At 41.7% G+C, this 25627-nt stretch overlaps 1 protein-coding gene across 2 annotated transcripts in view; it reads right to left on the minus strand.

The window, feature by feature from the left end:
* FGD3 (FYVE, RhoGEF and PH domain containing 3) overlaps positions 1 to 18335 on the minus strand; it is a 94930-nt gene extending 76595 nt beyond the window's left edge. Inside the window, exon 1 of one of the 2 annotated variants that reach the window (XM_053954159.1) lies at positions 18073 to 18335. In XM_053954159.1, the coding sequence (XP_053810134.1) occupies positions 18073 to 18208 (136 nt within the window). In that variant the 5' untranslated portion in view covers positions 18209 to 18335. The remainder of the gene's footprint in view (positions 1 to 18072) is intronic. The other variant, XM_053954161.1, reaches the window with a different exon arrangement.
* Positions 18336 to 25627: the final 7292 nt, after the last annotated feature.

The following is a 25627-nucleotide window of genomic DNA, read 5'->3' on the forward strand; positions in this document are numbered from 1 at the left end:
GAAATCTGTCACCTTGGGTAAAATGTCAAGCTGTCTTCCCTCATGAAGAAAAAAAAATCAAAGAAGGAATAAAAAATCAGATGCCTTAATCAAGGCAAACAGGGATGCTGCAAACCTTTAAATAGAAAAGAACATATTTAACTAGAAAGCGAACTTCCTATTTCTTTCTGTGCCTTTGAAACATACATCCTGTGCTTCTCTCTCAACCAACATTAATCAGCTCTGATATCATGATTTTAAAAACCAGACATCTCCTTATTTATCACTAAAGAGAAGTAAGAAACTGAGCCAAGAAGAAAAAGATAGATTACAAGAAACTCCTACTAATGAAGCTCCTGGAGACAAATAATAATAGTAACTCCACAAACCCAAACAAACAAACAAAACCCCACAAAACAAATAAACAAACAAAAAGGAGCCATTGCCAGGATCACCACAAAATTATTTTCTATCAGTTTTAATGCTTCAATTTTAAAAGTAATCCCCCTCTCCAATGAACATATTACTTTAAAGACATTGAGTTTGAAACATATTTAGCAATCTTGATAAACAAACAATGGGGCACACACCTCCAGGAAACACTCCAGTTTGTAGGAAGAAGACAAGTGTTGATCAACTTAGGAAACAGAAAAAACAGCAACATCTTCCTGACCTTTCAAACAACTTAATTGCTTATGGTGGAAGGTCATGGTCATGGCTACTGATGGCACTAAAGCAAGTTTTAATTGTTTGAAATCACAGCAAAAGCCAATTGCCAGAGAAGGCAGCCCAGCCTGCACAGCATGGCTTTATTTGTCAAGGTCCTAGAATGATTTGAGCTCAATGGCATTTTGAAGATTGTCTGATTTCAACAAGATGTTCCTGCTATGGGCAGGAACATGCTGCAAGCCCTGTCTACCCTGGCCTTGGACACTTCCAGGGATCCAGGAGCAGCCCCAGCATCTCTAGGCAACCAGTGCCAGGGCCTCACCACTCTCACCGCCAAGAATTTCTTCCTAAAATCTAATCTAACCCTGCCCTCTGCAGTGGGAAGCCATTCTCCCTGGTCCTGTCACTCCAGGCCCTTTTCCGAAGTCCCACTCTAAACCTCTTAGAGATTCCTTAGGCACTGCAAGGAGCTCTAAGATCTCCCAAGAGCCTTCTGTTCTCCAGGTTGAACACCCCCACCTCTCACAGCGTAGCTCCAGCCCCAGCTGGTACAATCACAGCACTGCACACTTAATTCCTCTTGTTTATTTCCCATGCTGTATTAATGTGTGCAGGGGAATTTAAACTGGGTCCTAGTGAAGAAAATCTACTGGCTGGAGCGGTTGGAATTGCTTTCCACTGTCCTTCAGGTGTTCTCCTGCTGACCTGTGATCCATCTCCAGGCTCTGGGTATCTCTTGCTGTCACTGCCATCAAACCAGAAGGAGTGGGATGGATTGAGGTTCTCCTTCTTTAGATTTTGGGTCTAGTGGCTGAGTTCTGTGTTAGACTGGGTTGTTCTGTGTTATGCAGTCAGACTCCATCAATTTGATCATTATCCAAAGTCAATTCGATGAGCAAAAAACACCTTACAGAGACAGAATTAAGCTGCTCTCTGACACTTCTTTCCTGCGTGGGATCAAAGAGAAGAGTGAACAAGGCTCAATTTGAGCCTTGAGTCATGGCCCCACCAAGCTGGCTATCAAACTCCACTGTGCAGGTTTTCCAGGGGCTGACAAGGGATGTGTCACCATCCCCATTTTAGTGCTAGCCAGAGGGCTCCTTTGAAGCTATCTCTCACCTCACTTCATACTACTGTGTTTTGGTTTGCAGCCAAGCACAGCCTGGGAGCATATGACCTGTTCTCTCTCAAGAGAACAGGCATTCAGTGAGTGTGGCAAGCATACAGCAGCAGCTGACAGGCACGTGGTCTTTCAGGGCCTACCGTGAGCTGATCTAAAAGCCCTTCACACTCAACTCAGGGCAGATGGTGGTTCTCAGCACCACCTTCCTTCCACAGATCCAGTTCCATAGGCTGCAGTAACTACTGATGTAGACATAGCAAATACCAGCTATTCTTCCTTTTTTTGATATTTTTAACCTCAAAGTAAATGTCTTACCTAAGTAAAATCTACCACTAAATACCAAAAACGAAGAATACATCCTAAGCAGAACAATGTCAACTACAACTGTTTCCCACTCCTGAATACTCCAAGAATTGTTTATACTCCTCCCTTACAAGCCAAATCCAGTCTTCCCCCAAAACTGACACAAGAGAGAAGGCAACCACCAAGTTCAGTCTATCCAGAAGAAAGTGACAGCAGACTTCTCAGCAGGAATTTCTCACAGGAAGCATCCACTAAGAAAAGGTTTCTAAGAGACTGTTAGTCTCTGCATCCCAAATCACAGTTGCCACTAATAAATGCCAGTGCTACAGATGGAGAGAATCCATCCAGCTGCAAGGGAGACCGTGTATCTGTGCACTCTGTCTTGCTAGCAACACACTAGCCTAGATATCCAGCCCAAGCTTTTGGGTAGCCTTAAAGCTGATCCTAGTCCAACAGGGTTTTCCAGACAGCTCAAATAACCTAGTCCTCTTTTTTACAGACTCCAAATAAAGTCTTCAGCTGACCAAAATGAAGAGACAAAAAGCTTCAGGAGGTCAAAGGAAACAAAGCCAATCCTCTTCTTGACTTTCTCAACTGCTGTCAGAGGTCCAACTGAGCTGATAAAGCTGACATTACCTCAAAGCCCAATTTAGAAGTAGCTGATTCAGTCAAAGTGTAAGCACTGTACACTAACACCTAAAAGGTCAGTTGTTTCAATTATACAGTGTAAGTCAGTACTTGAAACAGGACAAGTTTCTGATTCTCCTGATTAGAAACCCTCAAGCAACCAAGTGCAAAACATGGTCTGCCTAACTGCAGAGAAAGCTAGAACACTAGAGCAGCACCTTAGCTCTCAGTAATCTCCTAGTTCCATGCCCAGTTGTTTTGGGTGAAATCTAAAAATACTCTAGGTAGCTAAGGAGGTTAATAAAGTTATTATTTTTTTAAATCAGTTTACTGCAATATACCATGCATTTACCCCGGTGCTCCAGTGTAAATATGATCTTGCTATTAGTTCGAGCAGAATAAAAAAACTCTGCATATATAATAAGACAAGTCCTCCTCCACAAACTGCAGGGCAGCAACGGTGCCAAAATTAAGTTGTGTTACAGCTCAAGGCACCAGAATGTCTTACCACAGTGCCAAGTAAAGCCATTTCAGTGAGGAGTCCTCATGCCCAATTAGGGATTGCAAGCCCTGTGTTTAGGAGCATAGAAAGAAGCTGAGAGATTTACAAGAATTAGCAGGGCCATATCTTGAGTTTCCTACAATACCCACTTTTTCCAGTGAAAGAGATCTGTGGTCTTCTGAGGACTCCATCAAATGCCACTTCATCCAATACAAAAAGATGTAACTCCACCAGGACACCAGCTTCTAGCTAAAGGAATCTTTTCCTGACATACATCTTACAGATTCCTTAAACACTCATCTTTATAGTTTTGCCTTTGGTGTTGGTGCCAAGACTGCTGGCTGCCAGTACAGTAGCAACTCAAGTTTGTAATGGGGGAGGGGGGCAGGGGAGCATTCCTGACAATATTAGCAATTAGGAATTTACTGTAACACCAGCAGAGCACTGACTGGTGAACAGCTCAGAAATGCAGAAAATAATATTCTTCTCTCAGACCTGATCAGCCATTATAAGAAGCCAAGACAATCTCTGTTACCACTTAGACTGCATGACCCCCAGAACTCTGCAGAGACGACAGTTTAGACTACTCACCAATGAATAAGACATTACAAAGCCCTTTTCTTTGGCAGAACCCAAATTCTCCCTCTTTTCAGCATCACGTTTTTCCCTTGTCCTCATGTAACCACCTGAGCCACTGATCACTAGACATCTTATATTTACCTCAAGAATGACAGATACCTTTCTTTGACTGCTGCAATTTTTCCTAATCTCCCAAACTGAAAGATATCTAGTGTTTCCAGATGGATCCAAGAGCTTCACAAGCTGAACTACAAAAATAACTTCTTCAGTCAATTTCCACTGTAACAAACACATCCCCTCCAACAAAGAGGAAAATGAAGGAGGGAAAAAGCAAACTTCTGTTCCTACTTTTATGTTCCCATTAGAACAGAGCGGTGTAACAGGCAGTAAACTTTTTTTCCCTCTCATTTCCTGCTCTTATGGACCAAAGTCTTTCATGCCAAATAAACAATAAAACTCCTATCAAGCCTGTAAATAGAGAGTGGAAAACTATTTAGAACAGCCTGGGCTTTTTCCTAATGATATTGACATGTTGAAGACAATCCTCAGTTGTTAAGCACCCCAGATCTTAAACTAAGATTACTTTGCAATCTGTATCCTCAAACACTTTTAAAGATAATCTAAGGAGATTAACCAACTTTTGAATATGGAGAACACTCATAACATGACTTGTAGGGGAACTCTACATTTGGTTCAGATCTCTGAGCATACTTGGGACCTAAATCTGGGGAAAATAAATATCCATTTTCTTACAAAGCTGAATCTGCAAGGGAATATACTGAACCCCCATGAACTCAGAAGAATATTTTTTTCCCTAACAGGACACACATGTTTTTCCTCTGCTGTACTGGGTCTGCTTAGCATTGCAGGCTGACTACAGCACTAAAACCTCAAGTGTCAGTGCTTGCTTCTGAACTGTCATCCCAAAAAGAACACTTGTCCTGGGTTCCAGCCAGGACAGGGTTAGTTTTTACTGTAGAGCCCAGAGGTTATGCTGTACCACTTCACATCATTTTCCAGGATGGGAGAAGGGGTCCCTTCCAGGTAGCACACCATGGTGTGGTCAGAGGGGTCCTGACCATTGTCAAGGGTCCTGCATGGTGATGAGCACATGAATTGTTGGCCTCTTTCCTGTTCATTCTGTATTACTATTGTTGCCTTTACTGTTAATTTTCTTACCGCATTGCTGTTTTCAGTAAACTGATCTTCTCTCAACTCATGATCTTTATCTGCTGTGCCTCCAATTCTCCTATCCAGCTGCCACAAGGGAGAGAGCAAGTGGAGAATGGCTTGGAGAGTCTAGGTGGGAGCACTTAGTTGGGGAGTACCATTCCCAAACCATGACACCATGAAACTAAGCATGTCGACAAAGAGCAGAAAACATGTCACTGTTTATAATAATCCTGGCTACATGATATAAAACTATGGTGTGCCCACATTTACAAACACTGCAAGCCAACTTTTAGTAGTGGGTTAGCCTACCTGAACTCAGAAGATAATGCTTCTTTTCTAGTGGAAAATCCATCCAAAGATCCAATAACATATAATGGAAACTAAAGCTGAGCTCATACTGCCAAGGATCTGCTGTATGCCTTCACTGGGATGAAGCTATTCCAGCATGTACGTTATTTTTGAAGGTCTTCTTAAAAACCAAACACTCAAAAAGCCCCAAACTAACCAAACCAAACAAACAAAAGAAAAACCCCAAACAAAAAATCAAACAAAACCAATCAAAACATCCCTCCTACAAAAAAAAAAAAAAAAAAAAACCAACCCAACCCCCCCCCCGCCAAAACCCCCCCCCAAAAAAAACCCCAAAAACCAAACAACACAAATCCCCCAACTAAAACAAGAAAAACACCCCCAAAACAGTACTTGTAACAAAGATTTCTGTATCTTCCCAGCCAGACGACCCTTAGTCATGCTGGCCAGACCCCAGCTGAGTTTACATGGACAGCCCCAAAAAGGCAGGAGCTGACTACCTGCAAGTTGTTTTAGTAGAAGAGAGCTTAAACAGTGCTCCAAATTTGGAGACTAGCACAGGAAAACGAATCAAATCTAGGCACAAATAGCCTTTTTTTACATGATCAGTATGACAGAAGCTGAGGGAAGGAAGAAACTGGAGGTGCTTGCATTAACTTTCTGGAATAGTTAATGCGCTGGGAATGTATTCAAAAGCAGGTCTGCATGATGGAGTGTGGATCTGTCAGTTGAGATCTAACATTTAGGAGACAATTGTCAGCACTGAAAAAAAAAACTAGAAAGAAGGAAGTCTTACTCCTGATTTCTCTCAAAAAGCAATTAGTTTAAAAAAAATCCCAACTCTACAAGACAAAACCCTAGCCAAAAAACACATTAGATTTAATATCAGTAATCAACAAAACCAGAAAATCCATTTAATTCCATTTTAACCCTTGTATTAGGACTACACAGAGAACAGATATAATGGGTGGGATTGACAGAGAGCAGCAACACTGTCCTATCTAGGTTAACTCCAAGTAAGGGACCAGAGATTTCAATGTCTTTAACAAGTATGCTACATATTTCAGCCAAACAACATAACCAAACACTGTAATTATCTAGCCTCTACAAACATTTCTATGCTATTATGAACTGCTGTAGAAATCCACAGCTGAGATACACGTCGAATCCTGCATATATCAGCCTCTATCATGACTGTCATTAAATAAACCTAAAAATAACAATGTAGAAAAAATACAGATTTCTAGTTTTTGTGGGTTTTTTTGTTTAAACAAACTAGTTCAAATCCTGCAACTGTGACATCCGGCTCTTAAAAATGCATTTAACGTATTCCAAAAGGAAGAGGAAAAAAAATTGGACACTACAGTTTAATCAATACCAGCAAGTGGAAATGAAGTCTCTACATCACATCTTGAATAGGCTAGCTGGGTGCAGGGCGTGGGGATAAATTCAGAGTCAGCTGAATAGTCAGCTAAAGATGCAGCAACACATTTTCATCACTGAAAACCAAATCCACCACAAGTCAGAGCCAAAACAAGGAAGTGTAATGATCTACATCCAGTTTCTGCATATTCATAGAATTATAGAATCACATATGGTTTGCATTGGAAGGGACCTTAAAGACCACCACACTCCAATCCCCCTGCCATGGGCAGGGACACTTTCCACTAGACCAGGTTGCTAACATAGAAAAAACAAACCTATTTGATAAATGCGGTCCTTATGAAGAAAAATCTTGTTAATTACATTTCTTTTATTCTGGACATTAATTACACATTCATTCAGTAGACACATTTACACAAGTCTATTACCCAGGTGTAACACGACCTAAAAATACATATAATTAAGACACATCATTTTCAGCAGAACTCCGATTATAAATCCATCAGTAAGTTGATCATTACCACCATATTTCCAGTTCAGGCTCCCTTTTGGATAAGCATTTTTCCAACAGATTCCCTTTCTCTGGGAAAGTTTGGGCATGCAATCTGGCTGATCAGCTCGAGTCCTGTACTGGTTAACCACTGACATTAGAAGACATCTAAGAAGCAATACCCAGGCAAAGCTCTGCCTACTCTGTTCAGACAAGGCTTTATCTTGCTCCAGCCTGTGTTAATCCCTGGAACTGTGACCTCCCTCCAAAAAATCTGTCTGGCAGCAGAATCATCAAGGGGAAAACTATAAAATTTCTTTGGGTTGTGTCTTTTAACACCAAAGTTGCTGAAAAGCCTACTCTGCTTCTAAGTGAAATAAATGACAGTAATCTTGACTACACCAGACTGAAAAATAAGGGTTTGGATTTGAAGGTCTGCCACAAGCCTTCTCAGCAAGGGCACACCACTGCAATCCCCAGTATCAACTTAAAAAATCCTTAAACCACCATCTGATTTTCAAGTCGTAAAAAAAACCAAACAAAACCAAAACGGAAGTTACAGAATCACATTCTGACTACTCCTCCTTCTATAACTGTGCTGCCTTTGAAAACTCTTACTAACATTTTAAAAAGAAAAAAACAATTTTATTGCATAAAAAAAATATTTTAAGGCCTTTACTGCAAATTATGATTCTGCAGTATTTTTAGAAACTAAGGCACATGTCATTTAAACATCTTTAATTAATTTCAAAAGATAGATCAATATATTGATTTACTAATCAAATGGATATTAGATTACATCTCATCTTATTTTCCCCACTCCCTGGTGAAATAAAAAATCAGCTTTTAGTGCCAAGCACCTCCTCAGTAGGTGCCTGAAGGGATTCCCTATGGGATGCATGGTACTAAGGAATGACAACGATCATGTATTTTATTATTTATCATATCACCACACCCAGAATTCTTCAAGCTACACCAAGAGATTACATGCTCAAAAGTCTCATTTAATATGTAAAATCGCTTCTTCCATCACAAGATAGAGGAACATTAATTTAGTGGGGGGTGGGAATTAAATGAAATAAAATTAAAAATCAGGGAAACAGCAGCACAGAGTTATCATAACTCCACAAACACTATCTAAATCTCAATAAATTTTGGATATAAAACTAAAAGTTTTAGAGGGCTGAAAGTAATGCACAAAAATGTGCATTTTTGAAATCTGGTGTCCAGAGGGATCTGAAGATCAAAGCTAAGTTCAGTTCAAACTGCAGTAACTCAGAGCTTATTAATTTTTATTAGTCAGCCAAGCAGATGTCATAGCAAAAACATTTTGGGAAAAGATGTCATCAGGAATATCCTGGAGCTTCCACAAACTGTGCCACTCAGAACTGAATATGTCAGAGGGAAGAGACCAAGAACAGCTGGAAATGAGAAAAAAAGGAAGTGGTAGGTTGATGCTGAGCCACATCAGTAGTACACGAGGATTCATCAGGCACTGTGAAGTGGGACAAACAGATGACCAGGACTCAACAAGAGTCTGATGTTCATCCAATAAAGCTGATGGAACCCATCAGGAAACAGGAGACAGGAAAATCTAATGTGTTTGGTAAATTTGGAATATAGTCTTAGCAGCCAATACCTTTGTGACTGGGAGACCCATGCAATGTAGGTGCAAAAGCAGATGTCGGGGAATCATGCAGCCAAATTTAAAACCTGTGTTCTCATGGTTTAAGGTTTTTAAGAGCATTTCACCAAGCCTCTCCCAGATTACAGGCACCACCTATGACTCCTGGGTTTCTGACCCTCCATGGAAGCCACCACCCTATAGAGGCTCTGTTGTCATCAAAAATCATTCTGCAAGATCCTGCTCAATTCTCCATGATGAAACCTAATCCAACAAAGAGGGAGTAGAGAAAAGGGAGTACTAAAACAGTGAACACTGTGCAGTTGGAGGCAACTCACCTGCAGGTTCCTTACAGCTTTGAATGAATCAGCTCAAACCCAAAATTCAACATTTTGCACAGAGGACTGGGGTGGAACATCGACACTCATGATATATTGTCATGATACAACATTTTAACACTTCAAACATACAAGTAAAACAGTGGCACAACTCTGTATACAGTTTCTGAACAACTAGAAATTCTGTTACCAGCCATAAGAAAATTTCAATTTCAATGGAGGCCATGAATTCTGTGCATCAATGAACCCTCCAGCTTTAAGACACAATGGAATTTTTAAACAATTGAGAGTAGGAGGAAGAAAATAAATAATAAAACCACCTCTTGCTGCCAGTTATTCCATAACCATTTGCCACAAAGGTTTTCAGTCTGTGGCCAGAACCCCAAAGTAGATGGACAAGTAACACAGCAGCTCTCCTATCCTCAAAATTTGCTTCAGCAGTTTCATTATCCTAAGAGGATTAGCAGTTTTAAAAATAACTTTTGAGACTTCCATGGTCTGGAAAAACCAATAAAACACCAGACTATCCTTTCAAGTGAATAAGAAAAGCATCTGTTCTGCATTCCAAGTGAAGCAACTTTTTTGACTGCACAGCCATCAAGATTAAGCAGCCATAACTCCAACCAAAGACCCAGTTCCAACAACTCCACACAGTATGGATGAGACAGGATTTTCTTAAATTACTATTTTTATTTTACTATTTACTTTAGTAATTTTACTATTACTAGCTGGGAACATTTGCACTTTCAACAGTAAGTTTGAAATGGCAAAGCAAGGCATGTATTTGCATAAGATGAATAAAAAATTAAGAAATGCATTTCTCAACCACACAACAACTAGAAGGGAACTTCTCCACCCAGTGTTGATATTTGGCACTGCATTTCTACAGCCAAGAAAGAGGCTGTAAGAATTTCAATAGCAATTAGTGAAACAGATCCAGGAGAACTCAGCAGGCAGCACTCTTTGTTCCTCCGTGGGAAACTTCACTCTGTATGGATGACTCCCACAGCCTGTGAGAGTGATTTACAGAGGTGGCACACCTGGCTCCAACAGGAAATTGGAATGGCTGAAGTTTCCTCCAGGCAAAATTCATCTACCTCCAGTCAGGGGCTTTGCAGATATTCAACAAACAAGGAAAAAATGGGGAAAAAAAATTAAATAGAAAAACCATATATGTGACTTCAAGACAAGCCCCTAAGAGTTCCAAGATGTACACTACTACAGCCTGGGGGCTGGGCCTTAATCACTGTCAGCTTTTTTAAGTTCAGTCACAGCTCCAGTACAACCATGTCAACCTACAGCACAATTTTACCTATGGGGGCACAATCCTCTTTTCCATCCAATTTAAGAGGGAATACAATGCCCAGCTTGCACTATGCACCTGCATGGGATGTTCAGCTATCCCATGCAGGTGCACACAACCCTGCTCTCCTGTCAGCTCACCAGCAGCAGCATGGAGCTGCAGTGGTTGACCCAAGGGCCACACCACTACCAAATCCCTGGGGCTCCAAACACATCTCAAAAGGTGTGGCCAAGGTGGGCTTGTATGAGGAAACTCCATCCTCCACCAGGAGCCTGCACGAGGAACCTTGCATATTTCTCCCCCAAAGGGTGTGAGAACTGAGTATGCTCTCATTCCCTGTCTTTCCCAGAAACACTGCAGCCAGCACAGGGTATGATGCTGGATTGAAACAGCAAAATCTAGGAAAAAAACCAAACCCACGGGAAGCTGAGATCTGGTGGTATTTTCATTCACTGGTCTGCAGAGAGATCACTCCTTCCTTTACCATATTTATTCAGCTTTCTGTTGGTGTTACCCTGGAGAACTTTTCCCTTACCTCTGCAGTGCCCACAGGTTAATCTCCCAGAGCGTTTTGTACAAGTTTCCTTTTTTACAAAATTTAGATTACTTACTAATTTTGACTTTAAAATCCTCTTTCTTCAAAATCTCTTCCTACACCTCTATGAGGTTTTTTTTCACTGTACTCACTTTTTCCTTCTTTTCTATCTCAGTCTTCTATTCTACTTATTCATTCCCTTCAGTTTTTACACAAACAGTTTTATTCAATTTTTTAAAGATGTGGGTAAAATTCAAATCACAAGCCCCCATCAGACACATAGGGAGAGTGGCAGAAAACACAGTATCTCTGTAGATCTCATTCTGGAAGTGACAACCACATTACACTTAGCAGGTGATTCATATCAAACATGGAAAACCCATGTTTGGAGGCTTCTTTGGTCTTCCTTTCACAGTTCCTTGCCCCAGTGTTTGGTACATTAACTTTCACCCTGTTCCAAAGTCAAGGCTCAAAATGATTACTGAAGTAGCAAGAATCTCATGAATGTAAATATTTGCTCAGGGTTAAATTACCAAGAGAGAATTTCTGCTCAGAGCCTGCAAGCCCAAAAAGAAAGAATAAAAAGAGGCCAAGAGTTTAAGAAAACTAGACCCCAGTGTTAAATTCCTTCATTATATCAGACACCTGCCTGTTTTTTAGAAGTATAAAATAAAGAGGAGAAACCTCTGACATCCAAATGATATTTAGATGTGAGCCTTCTTTCAAAAAATACTGGGGCTACTGGGTTCTTTGAACTTTTAGAAATTAGATTCTTTAATATGGAGACTGGTATCCTCCAAAAATCTCCATCCAGATTGCCATGATGCCGTGTACAGATGTGTATGCTGTTTGCACACACTGTATCCAAATGCTCCATCTCAAGGATAGAGGTTGGGCTTCCAATAACAGGCTGACATCTAACCAGTGTCAGCTTTGGACTCTGTATTAGTGTTTTAGCCATTCACATTAATTAACCAGCTCTATGAGTACTAGAACTTACCTGTAAAGGTACTACAGTTTTAGCAGTGGTTCTGTATACTTCAGTGGAGATTATTCAAAATGCTTCAAGAGAGAAAAATGGCAAATTGCATGTGTAATTGATTCATTCAATAGTCCAGCATAAAAATGTTCTCTCCTTGACTATTCATTAAACAAAAGAATTTCTGTGAAGCTGCATCAAGTTAGATGAATAAAGAAGAAACAAAGAACTAGAACAATCTTTCAAAAGGGGACATTTCAGGATTTTAAAATGCAGTTACAGTAAATAATTGCTCATGGCCATGCTGAAATACATGAGGACCTAAAATGTTTCAAAGCTCCTCACCTCTCACAGCAATGGCCAGTGGTCTGCTCTGTCCCTGCTAGTACCTTGAAGGTCCTGTCATCCCAAAAGATGCATTTTTAGTATGACTAGGAAAAAAAAAATCAACAGATTTGAAGACCATTAATTCTACATGACTCTATTCACTGCTCAATGACTGCTTCTGACCAAGCCTCAAGAGTGCCCTCTGAACAGCTATCAATACTTCCACCACATTTAAATGTACTCTAGAGCCTATGAAATTTTAAAATTTAGAAATGGTAATTTTTGCCTCTAATAACTCTGAGCTCTCCAGAAAGTCACCAGCATTTAAGACACCAAAGCTGGTAACACTTGACATATTTCTTCAAGACACAAAACATCTTTCTCAGGCTATTGGTGCCCAACACAAGCACAGAGAGGGACCAACACTGCCTCTTAGGGATGCCTTGTGACAGTATAGCCAGATTTACTAGCCCCACCATTAACATATTACATCATTCAAGCACTACCAAGCTTCTCAACAAAGGAGAAAAATCCCATTTTAGCACTCCTGCAACTTTTTTATGCTGATGGTTATCTGTGGAAGAGCTGTTGGTTTTTAGAGTCCATAACCACAAAATTAATTATACTAAGAGGGAGAAAAGAAAGACTGAGGGACAAAAGTATCATGCCCATATCTGAAAGGTTATTCAAATGGCCTGGCTTCACGGTAGGGATTTCATTCCTCTGTTAATGGAGGGACTATAGATGAGGAGCTGATGAACTTATTTTGCTGAGCCCCTCAAGGATCCTGCAGGGAGTCATGTATGCCATGATTGAGATTATGCTATGTCAACAACCTCCTGTTCTCAGCCTTCCACCTCAATTCTTCACCTAGCCCTCTAACAGTAGTTAAATAATTGGCTTTCTGTCCCACACAAGGGTCTTAACCCCAGACAAATAGCAAGAAAAGCACAACCCAGAAAACAAGGAAGCAGGTAATAACAATAAACTCTTTCACAGAACGACCAAAAAAGCAACAGAAGTCAGTAAAACCAGAAGAAAAGGCAGGGAGAACAGCATTTTGTGAGGTAGTGATCAGGGACCACAGAGGCAATGTGCTTTAAATAATGCCACTTAAACTCAACAAGTTAATCCTGAGAAGCCAGACCACAACTGCAGACCTGGGTATTTCTCATAGAAAGATGTGGTGACCACTGCCAGAAAAAGTAATGGCCACACCACCAAGGGAGTGGAGATGAGCATGAGGCTGTCACTCCAATTAGCATCACCGGCAGGGACACCATGTACCAGCACATCTTTTCTTCACAGGCTGGCACAGCATTCGCTGGGTACCCAGGTAAAGCAAACACTCAGTATTGTAATATCAGGAATTCCTAATTACAGGCAGCACAGATAGAATGAACAGCCACAAACTGTGAAATAAAACCCAAGACCCATAAAATTTTAAGATGCTGCAAAGTGTAAAATGTAAATCATTATGTAACAAATGTAAATTATTAAGCCTTGCTTTTAGGAGCTGGCTGTGAATGGGAGGGGGGAGAGTAGAGGGAGGGGAAAAAAGTTCTCCTGGAAGCACTTTCTAGTATACCTCACTATTGTTCCACCAACAAAGGCATCTCAAATTTCACCACTAATAACCTCCAAACCAGCCAGAGTTCCAAGTGCTGTGACTGACTGCCTCCCAAATGCTCCAGAGAATGCAACACTGAGCTGCAGACATCTATTTTCAATTTCATATGGATTTTCACCATGGCGGTCTGGGGTCCTGTGCTCAGGGTGCCAGGCTCAGCTCTCAATGGGGTGTTCAAAGGCGTTGGTAGAGGACAAAAAAAATGAGAGCCCTGAGAGCTGGTGATGGGCATGTAGCATGGCTCAAGAGCTGTCACATCATGGAAAGGACTTCAACAATACTCTCTCCTACCTTCCCCCTCCTTTCTCTCACTCATGTCCAAGTCCGTCTTAGCTCAGGTTATGTCATATGCTCTGTTCCCACATCTGAGGAATACATGAAGTCACATTATGTTTTACTTAAAATGAACTTTCAGTTCAGAGAATTTGGAACAAGAGACATATTTTCAAAAGAGTATCAATATTCATCATTGTGTAAAAATCGCAAGTCATAGTCAGTCTCTCAAGTGAAACATCAAATTTCACATTAAAATCTGATAATGCCAATACAAATGGATACCACAGTAGTTATTACTGATTTTAATCTGACACTGTTCACCCACCTCAAACAAGTTAACATATACACAACCAATGGCTCAAATGTCTAACACAATATATGTATCCAGGGAACTAGAAATATTCATTACTTAGGTTTTACCAGTCACCTCTTTTAGTTTCAAATTGAGTTTTCGGTAAATGAAAAATTTAAATTTAAAAATTAAAATGTAAATTTCAACAAAACAGCTCGAAAAAGAAAATTAATCTTACTCAAAAGCATTTCACAAGTTCATAGCTTTAGTAGAACCAATGCGCAGTCAGAGGAACTAAAGCATTAATCACATCATTGCTGCATGTACACTTCCTGCCCTTTCAATTCTCACACAGAACCCTTGGTCATACTCACTGACCAAAGCAGGACCATTATTGATCTCCAATAATCTTATCAAGATCCCTAAAAAAAAAAAAGGACTAGGCAATCTGGAAAAAAACCCATGCATCCATAATTATTGAGCTTGGTCAGCAGGAACAGACACGCTTCAGTTAGAAACATTCAGTGTTTTTTGAGCTTACAGACACACATGGGAAGACAGAGCTGTTCCCCAACCTTCCTGCAGAAGTTAGCTGTATATTTTTCATTGAAAACCAGTAGTTGGACTTTAGGTCATATTTTAAAGAGCAGCACTGCCCACACCACTCCACCTCACATAGCTTGTTTGAGAACAAAGCTTCCTCAAAACCAAACACATTGAACCTGATCAGGGAACGAGAGTATAAAACCATTGGAATACTTTGGAAAATCCAGCCACAAAAACTGCCTTGAAAACACTGCAGTGCAACCAATGCACGACTGAAAAATCATCACCTGGGATTCTGACTTCCCAAGTCTGTCACTCATGGTGTCACAAGGTTTCAACATCCCACTTCCACCACTACTGACCTAAGGCAGTCTTCCTCATTCTGGACCACACTACAGAAGCTCATTCCACACAAAAAGCCATGAGGACCATCATCATTATGATTCTACTGCTTTTATTGTTTTGAATGAAATATTCTCTCTTGCACCTCTGAGACACTCCAAGACCAAATACACTCTGCAGTCCCGACCTTGTCCTACATTATCACCTCAGCCAATGTTAGGAGTCAGGGAGACACCCACAAGAATTGTGTTGGTCAGTATTTCTGTAGAGTTACTCCACTACACTGGATTACCTTAAGGAAAGGGCAACCTAGTATCAAGTCCATCTTTCTTCCCTGCCTCTGTGGAAAACATCTGACAGGCCTTAGATCTGCACACTCAGCAAGAGGCAAAGGTCCTCTGGAAAGAGAAAGTCCTGGCTCTCCACTTTCAACAAGAGTTTTAGACATGTGTTTAAATGCAAGAAGCTGTGCCAAATGTGACTGGACAACAGCAATTCCAGCTCCATTCAAGAATGATTCCAGCCAGGACTATGCAAGCAGGGCACATCAGATCAGAGCCACAAGAGCAAGCAAGCTCTACAGATTTCCGTTATATCACCACACTCTGAGTCCATTGACTCTGAAAACAGAAGTAAAGCTCACTGGTTGATGCTTTTCAGTGAGATGCACCACACTCAAGAAAATAACAAACACACACATACAGAGGGACACATATTGCACCAGTCTACAAGCAACTGACATTGCAATTACATACTGCTTGTTTTGCAATCTACAAGCAACTCACCTGAGAACCCTGGCTCCTTCACAAACAGAGCAGGAGACTGCTAACATGGGCATTTCAGCTACTGCAGGCTCCAACCCATGTGGGAGGACCAGCCTCTAAAAATTAATGTACTGAAGATTGGTACACAAAGAGTTCAGGAGGTGCCAGAAGTCAGATTGCCTGAATATCTCTGGATCCAGGGCAGGTGGGGAACTTCAGCAGCTTTGCAACTCACCATAATCTTTCCTAGGTTGATCCAGTTTTTGTAGGTAAAAGCAGGGCAGAAAACTTCCACTTTTTAAAAATAAGAATTTATTTCTTTAAAAGGAATTCCTTCAACCTCAATTTTATTTTTATAATTTTTCTTTAGCGTTATTAAGGTAAGAATACTTACAACATAAAGAACAGGGTCACAAGTGAACTAAATCAGGAACAACCCAGCTTGCTTATTTCAAGGGATATTATAAACACAGCTCTGCTAGATGGAGTATGAACTCTAAACCATCCTCCTAGCATTTTGAAAAACAGCTTTCTATGAAAGATTTCTATGAAAATTTCTTCTAAAGAATGCAAGAATCCTTTTATCAATGTATTGGTCACCATACATAACCCCTGTCCATTCTCCATGCTTCTCAACAAAATCAATTCTGGTCATTAAAAATTGCCAATAGTCTCTCCCATTCCTTGGTGCCACTGTGTATCAGGCAAGATTCTTTTATGTTGCAGAGCTGTTTTCCTTTGTGTTAAAATTCCCTAAAGCTTGCAATGGAAAGTAGAGTATATCTCTTTAACATAGTTACACCACTCTTAATATTTGGAATGGAAAATGTGACATAGGTACTGAGGTTTAAAAAAAACAGCTACAATGCATGTAGCCAGTTTTCTAAACATAAATCTCATAAGGGGTTTTCGGGCTTCCCCCCCCCCCCCCCCTTTCCTTCCTTGTTTCTGTTTTTTTGGGTTTGTTTGGTTTTTTGGGGTTTTTTTTTGTTTGTTTTTTGGTTTTTTTTTGTTTTATTTTTTTTTTTGCCACGAGAATGCTGGTTTTACAGAGACAGCCAGCTAAACATAACAGATCATTATGGTTCAGAGATTTCCAATTTGCAACTGGAAATTGTTTACGTTTAAAGTACTAACAGTTCCAAAAGGTTTTTTAAAAAGGAGAGAGGGAAAAAAACCTCAGCATTTAATAAGTGCCTAAATATGGATTGGCAGGAAATAAATTTAATCTCTACAGTTAATAGCAGTCTTAATGAAATGAATGTTTAACAGAAGTGATTTTGTGTGGTTTTAGGAGAACTAAAAATATATTTAAACAACTTAGTGCTGCATTTACTCAAACATGGATTCCCTGGCCATTGTGAGCCGCACAGGGACGCCGGGTCCGGGGTATGTGTACGGGGGCAGCTCGGTGAGCCCGCAGCTGGCACTTGGGAGGCCACGGGTAGCGCAGCCAGCGCCGCTGCAGGTCCAGCCTCGGGAGGGCAGGCCGGTCCCCCGGGCGATGGGTTTACATCAGAACCGCGCCAGCCGCTCGCGGGAGCAAGGAACGAAAAGAAAAAATCAATTAAAGAAAGAAAGTTAGTTGAGCGCGCCCCCAGGTCCGTGCGAGCTGCTCCGCTGGGCCCCCGCCTCCCCGCGGCGGAGCGGCCGACCCCGGGCTCCCCGCCGAGGGCGCGGGCGGAGCGGGGCCTTGGCGCCAGCAGAGCCGGCGGGACCGCGCCCGCCCGCCAGCTGGCGAGGGGAGGGTAGGGGAGGGAGACGGCGGCGGGGGGCCCGCACACCTGGAGCGGGGCCGGCCGGGAACCAGCCTCACCGCCCGCGCCACAGGCACCTCGCGGCCCGCCGGGACCACTGCGCCGCCTCGCTCCCGGCCCGGCTCCCCGCGGCCGCCGCAGCCTCCACCGAGAATTCGGCAGGCCAGCGCGGGGCTCCCTCGGAATCGCGGCCGGGGCGCGAGGGGCTGGGCGTAGCCTTACCCTCCGGCTCCATCTGCTCCCGCCGCCGCGCTCCGGCGCTCCCCGAGCCGCTGCGCGCTGAGTTGGGCCAGGCGGTTACAAAGGCGGCCGCCGGGCGAGGGGGGTGGGTTTCCTCTCCCTCCCACTGCAGCTGCATCGCGCCATGAGGCGCCGCCAGCGGGACGCGGCGCCCCTGAAGGCGGCGGAGGCGGGATGTGCCCCCGCCCCGGCCCGGCCCAAGCGGCAACGGGACACGCCGGAGGGGCCGCCCCGGCTGCCGGGGGACCAGGTGTTGCGCCTGGAACGGGGGCAGCGGCGGGGAAAGGGCGCACCCGCCGGGGCTGGCCCCTCCCTAGGGCCGGGAGCGGGGGCCAAGGGGAGGGAGGAAAACACTCTTTCCTGCCCCCTTCCCGCCCGACCCTGGGGAAGCAACGCCTGCCGCTTGCGTGGCCCCTGGGCAGATCTACGAGGAGCTCCCGCTGAGCCAGACCCGTCCTAGGCTAACCGGGGGCATCCCATCCCCCCCAAGTAAACCGGTGGGCTCCGGGATGCAGCTGCAGGGAGCAAGGGGCGCACAAGCTCCTCATCATTCGCATGCCACAGGGAAGGTGTTTATGGGTCCCTTCGGTAAGAAAGAGGACGAACACAGGGCAAAGCTCAAAATCACGTCACAAGGAATAGAAAAGGAAAGGGCTACAGGCTCTACACCGGCTGTTACCCTTGGAGCCAAAAGCTTCTCGGTGCAGCTGCTGGGGGCGGCTGTGGGACACATGCCGAAGCCCAGGAGAGATCCCGGGCTGTGCATGGCTTCTCTGGCTGACCTGTTCTTCCATGTATGCGTCAGAGAGCAATTCAGATACGAATTTTTTTCTGAGAGGACCAAACCCTGCCAGCCTCTTCCCAGCTCCCAGAACCATTCCCAAAAACAAGAGCTTCTTAAATAGTCAGACCCGAAGGCCCACCTGACTCACTATTCTGTGCCTGGACAGGGAGTAGGATGCTGTAGGTAGGAGGGCTGCAGCAGAGTTGGAGGGCGATGCTCTCTTTTGTAGCCCTGGTCAAGTGCTCCTTCAACAGAGGTAAAACCCTGCCTCTTCAGGTGAGGCACATATTTAAAGGCAGCTTTCTGAGATTTAAGATCCCAGCTTCTCATCACAAAGAGTAAATAATACAGAGAAAAACAAAAGTACCTATCAAGCAATCTATCTCTGAAAGCAAAAGACATGTAAAATGGTCTTCACAAAGGCATTTACCTTCAGAAAAAAAACAGCAAAACAATAAAATAAAAAGTTATCTGTGTCGGGCTTCCGTCTATTTTTTATTACCCAGTAGTCCATCATTGCTCTTTACCTTCCCCCTGAAATATCCAATGTTAATGGAGGCATTAGTGTGGAAATATGCTGTTGAGCTTTCAATAGTGTGGGGGAATGGAAACACAGTTTTGCAGTGACATTCCCAAAAATTATTTCTGTGGACTAATCATTCCAGAATAAAAGAAGTAGCTGTTCTAGATCAACTCCATGAACAGGGTCTAGATATGCCAGAGTAAGAAAGCAGATTCATCAGTGAGGAACCAATCTAGATTTTTTGTCACTTTGAAAATTCAACCTGTTACTTTCCAAATCCTACCTTAAAGCATTAATATACATACACAAATTTAATACACAACAAATTATTTCAGATATTTATTACTGTAAAAATGGACATGGCTCTCTTGGATTAGTTCTGTCCTTTAGTGGGTCTTCTCTATAGCATTTTCACCAGAACAGAGCCAAGCTCACCAGTCATTGCTGCATGGTTATCAGGTATAATGGAGATACAGCATCAGAAACAAACTTACAAATTGTTGGAAATTTCCCAGGTTCTTTGCTCTCATGGAAGCAAGGTGCATGCTATAAAGTATGAAGCTGAGAAAAGCTTTATTTTAAGCATTTAAACTCGTTAGATATAGCACCAGGACACCAAATAACCAGCATCCCTTAAAATTACCTATTTATATCCTGTCCAACTCTTTCCCCACCCTAGCCAGCATTTTGGTTTGGTTTGGTTTTTGGGTTGTTTTTCCTAGAGAATTGGACCATTTTTCATTTTAGGCAGTCAGTATCTACAGTCTGGGTATCTTCAGCATTTAATTTGTTTCTCTGACCAGAATCAGTTAAGTTATTCTGGAGTGAGTTAACAATTTAAGCAAGTTGTAGCCATTGCTTTTGACCAGCAAAATTGTAATAGAGAGCCAGTGTCAGTTTCTTTACATCTGGGAAATAAGCCATGTCTCCAACCAAGGTAAATGGTGTGGTCTCAGAGAGAAGTTTCAGCAGGTAAGTAACAAAGAAAAGAAGGCCTCTGCTTTACAGCTCTGCTAGGGATTGGAAGGAATAAAAGCTAAGAAGGTGGTCTGACACTACCAGAAAAAGAGCAAAACAGTGCAGATTTGGGAAGACAAAAGAAATTGCTGGGACACCTCTCCTAAATCTGGAACTTCCCACCTCATTTGAGAGGCATGCAATCCTTTAAAACTGCAAGGAGCAAAATGTTCCTGGGATCTTTTACAGCAGTTTGTGACTTTTGAGTAACAAGCATGGGATGCCACCTTTCATTGAGTTGCAGGCAATAGATATATATCCAGCTCTGTAAAGCCCTTTTCTTATAACCTGTCTCAGTTAGGTTAGAAGAAGTTACCTAAGCTCTTTCCCTTCCTGTCTTGTGAAGGAAGTCATAATAGAAAAAAGTCTGCCTTGTCAACATTTCTGTCATTTCTGCCATTCACAGTGTTAGTCTCAAAGAGGCTGAAGATTCTCTTAAATAGATTAGAAACTGGTTGGAAACCTCCTGCAGTGAACTGGACCTGGCTGAGGACCTGAAGGTCTTTGTTGAATTAAATCTTAGCTGTGAATTCTACTTTGGGCCCAGTACAATGGGCTTAAAACTTCTTTAAGCTTTGAAGCACTGGGCAATGTCACTGAATATGGTCCTTATCTTGGGCTGGTTTTAATTGTTTTCAATCCCTTGGTATCTAGTGCATGTGTGTGCAAGAGTAAGAGTAAAGCACCAATAAATGCAGTGTGAGCAGTTAGCAAAGTTCATACAAATATTCTTTCTCTCCAAAAATAAAAAACTTGCCTGTCATATTGCATAAAAATTCTGTCACAAGATGAGCTCTCTCAATACAAAGTAAATCTCCTTCATGGTAGGCTTTGCAGTTCAATGACGACTACCACTGCATGGCCAGGAAAGATAGATTTAATGAGGGTAAGAATAACCTCTTCTAGACTTAATAAGACACTGGAGACCAAAAAGCGAAGGCTTTGGAAATATATGGGGTTCTTCTGATATGCTTTTCCTGGAGGAGATGCACATTTTGTTTGTTCTGGATCACATAATCCTTGGGGTGACCCATATGTGCTTTTGCACATGACGCTACGGCAAACATAGAGTTCCTTATTTATAAATAACAGAGTCCTTATTTATAAATCTTGGAATTTTGGAGTTTCTTCCCTTACTGAAAAGACTATTTTTCATGTGAAAATGAAGAATTGAAAATTACTGTGACGTCTTTTGAGTATTTGTGCAATCTCATTCTCATGAATTTGCGGCTGGGCCTTTGCACTTGCAGATAAAGCAGCACTGCTTTATTTCTCATTTACAACGAGACTAAACCAGCAAATGCAATAAAAAAAATTAAATTTTATGGCAGCACTGAAACTTCTTCTGTTGCTCTTAAATTTGGGGGGAAAAATGTCAGAAAGAAATGATTGATCAAAGCTAATTTTCAAGGGAAATTTTTTTAAGCCAAAACTCTACTGTGGTAGCTTTTGGGTTTGTTTTTTTGGTGGTTTGTTTTTGTTTTTGTTTTTTTTTTTGTTTTTGTTTTTTAATGATATCTTAGGCACTTTGGCAAAAGCAAGTCTATTCCATATTCACCAACCCCACTTACCACAGCAGTCAAGAATCCAGAAGAAAAAAACCCACAGAACAATATACAGAAATAAGGAACTGCAGATAAAAGTAATGCAGCCCTCCATTTGGGACAGAGGTCCTGTGGCAGCCTTTAAACTCTGGCATGAGATTTTTATAACAGTGTGGAATAGTATTTTAGCTGCACATCTTGAAGTTGTTGAACTTAAATATTTACTGGGGCTTGAATGTTAATTTTTCTTAGCACTGACGCATTTCCAATCCTGGACTTTCTAATATCACTAGTATTCTTTATACGCTGACTTAATAATTTGGGTGTGTTTTTTTTTTTCATTTAAATTGATTCAGATCTTTCTAAGGTAATACACCTCAGAGTTCTTATTTGGGCTCTCTGAAAGCAGAATTAGGTTCATACAATAGGTAATGAATGATCAGTGCAGTACCCATTTTTGGAGCCTGATCTTCACAACTGAAAATGCCCTCTATGTCCAAGGAGGGCACAAGAGCCATTCTTCACCTTTTAAATGCTGGGCTGGGGAAAACAGTAATCCTGTTGCCATTGCTTGACAAAAAACAATGAGATACAATACTAGGGTGGTGGATCCATTCACTTCTATCTCTGGGGTATAAAATGAGAGTGGATCATTAGGGGACTCATAATATGCTGATCAGAAAGGCTACGCTTGATGTTTGACTGTCCATCCTCACTGGAGAGGATGATGAGGATGAGGAGGTGTTGCTGAACACTAGCTAACAGCCAACATGTATGACAGACACCAGAATCCTCACCTGTTCAGTGGGTGTTTCTCTGTTTGTTGGCTGTTACCAAAATACCAGGGCTGAATTCATGACAGAGCACAGTAGTGTTATAGAAACCTCTGTGTATAGATTAGGTTCTGTTTACTGTGGGTTTGCATTTATATTTTGGAATGCTTAAAGCTGTAGACTTGTCAGATGTGCACATTCATTTGCAGCAGTGGGGGTGAACTCAGTGACCCAGAAGATCCTTTCAGGTCCATGTTCATAATTTATTCTTGTATCACATTATAAAGTAAATGAGGAGCTATAGCTTGTCACCATTCAATTAAACAGTTTTAAACAACACTGACTTTTGCATTACCTTTAAAAACAAGATGTGCTTTATTAATTGAATCATGCATCAAGGGTGATGTGTTTTGCAATCAATGACTTTCAGGAACACAAATCTCATTATTCAAAAGGAAAAAGCTCAGAGGTACCTAAGTGCTTTTAACAATGAGCAGAATTAGAGTTAAGCCCTTTCAGAAATTAAATAATCTAAAGGGCATTGCAGATTTTACCCAAGATTTTCAGCATCCTGAAATCAGCCAAACCAGGATTCTGTCAGATTGCTGCTTTGATTAGAAAGGTACTAAAACTGGAATCTCTGTCAAACAGGAGAGGGAAATACTGTTTTTTCCTGGGCACCACTAGATTAGAAATTTATTGCAGGTATGTTGATTTTTAATACATGCCACAATGGTCTGGCAGACATAAGGTATAGCTTTAAAACAGAAAGAGGGAATTCCAGCACTTGATTTTTGTCACCCTAGTCACTGTTAATCTGGCTTCAGAAACAAACACTGACTCATTTTGAATTCTGATAAAAGAGTTCTCATCTCTCTTTTTTGTTATTGTATGTACATTTCATCAATTATGAAATTACTCCATTACTGAAGGGTGACCCAGCAAATTAGCTGAAGCCAAAATATTTAGTAAAACTTAACTCTGAAAAGAAAAAAACCAAAACAAAATGGGTAGTACAATATTTCTGTAATCTATTATTAAATGATCCAGAATACAGATGTATGCTTTTTGAAAACATGACTCTTCATGAAACTACTCAAAGGTTTTCATAAAATTTCACACCAGCCATATCAATTGCTCTACTCACAGACCTGGCTGGTCTATGTGTTACCAGGATCTTGGTGATTGCAATACTGTCATGAGCCGTCAGAGGAGGCCAGGGTGATCACCACAGTCCTGCCCAACCTTGGCTGGTCTTAGCGGAATCATAAAGCAGAGGCAGAGGGAAATGTCTACATACAGCTCCTGTCCTGCAATAGCATGCCTGTTTTCTGTCACATGGGAGACATCATGTCACATCTGTACCCAGGGAAGCAGGTAAGTAAACCTCATTTATTAAAGCAGTCAGTTTGCATCTTCTGTCTTCAAGGAGTCAGTGAGCCAACCCTAGCACAGAATGTATTGAGTATGATGGATCAGCACAAACACCTTAGGTGACTTTAAAAAAAAAAATTAAAATCACAGAATCATAGAATGGTTTGGGTTGGAAGTAATCTTAAAGATAATCTAATTCCAATCCCCATATATATATATATACATATATATACATACAATTATATAAAGCCTGAACTTCCTTGAAAGCCACAAGCCACAAGTGAGTGGCTTTTTAGCCAAAGCACTTTTATTTTTAGATATTTATCTCCTGAAATATACACTAGCTTTAGTTTTTACCTTGTGTAGACATTTTGGATATTCTTAATAGACAGGAGATGTTAAGACTGTCTTCATACCTATATTTTCTTAGCTGTCATTATGATGAGCAAAAGCAGGCATTAAGTAGTGTGGTCTTCACTAGCAATTTGCGAGGTTTAAATACTTTTCCACCAGCAGCAACTGTTCTACCATATGACTTCATTCACAAGTCAAAAATACAATTGGACGTGAACTGAAGATCCAAGAGTGGAGTTGCTGGTGGAGTTCCTTCAAATCTCTGAGAAATCAAATCTTTTCAGGAGTGCTATTAGCCTTTAATTATTTACTACTCTTCATGTAGCAGGTTGATCTGCTAGTGCGAAATTACACCAATTTTCGCAGCTATGCCACTGGGACTTATTACCTTAGTTTCCACATCAGCTCTTGGCAGCAAATCTTCCTAAACTAATGAAACTAGGCATGTATGAGACATGTATATGGCCATACTATTTATTACATACTGAGATTTTTGATTGATTTCAGTAATTTACCTTTGTTCCTCTCAGTACAATAGGATATCTGCTGCAGGACCCTCAGCATTGCCTGCCTGGTTTCTTACCTTTCACAAGGTCCCCCTGCAAGCTGGCAATGCCAGTGAGTGGTGAGCTGAGAGTGTGCAGAAGTGCCCACTTATAGGTAGCCACATCTCCCAGCCGGGCCACTGGCTGCTGGATTCAGCTGGGATGAAACCTTGGCCATGCTGATTCAAGCAGCGCTCAGACTCGGGGTTATGGATGGGCAAAGGGGAAGGTGCACTCACTGCTTGCCAACCACTCGGTCAAACCTGTGACCTAACACACAGCTGAAGACAGCTTTTGCTGCCACAACCCATTCCTGCTAGGCACTGAAATTAACAAGCAGGGCAGGTTCTATGCAAAACAGATCCTGAGCAAGCCCAGAATAGTTATGTGACACACGGACAAACGGTGAATGCTCAGGAAGTGAACTGGGTTACCAGAGCAATTAAAAAAAAAAAAAAAAACCAAAAAAAAACAAAACAAAAAAAACCAAAACCAAACCAAACAAACAAACAAACAAAACCCCCAAAAAAACCAAAACAAACCACACACACAAAAACCAACCAACCAAACAAAAACAACAAAAAACGAAAAAAACCAAACACTTCTTCACAATTGTGGTTCCA

The sequence above is a fragment of the Vidua chalybeata genome, chromosome 12, assembly GCF_026979565.1.
Source record: "Vidua chalybeata isolate OUT-0048 chromosome 12, bVidCha1 merged haplotype, whole genome shotgun sequence".
Lineage (NCBI taxonomy): Eukaryota > Metazoa > Chordata > Aves > Passeriformes > Viduidae > Vidua > Vidua chalybeata.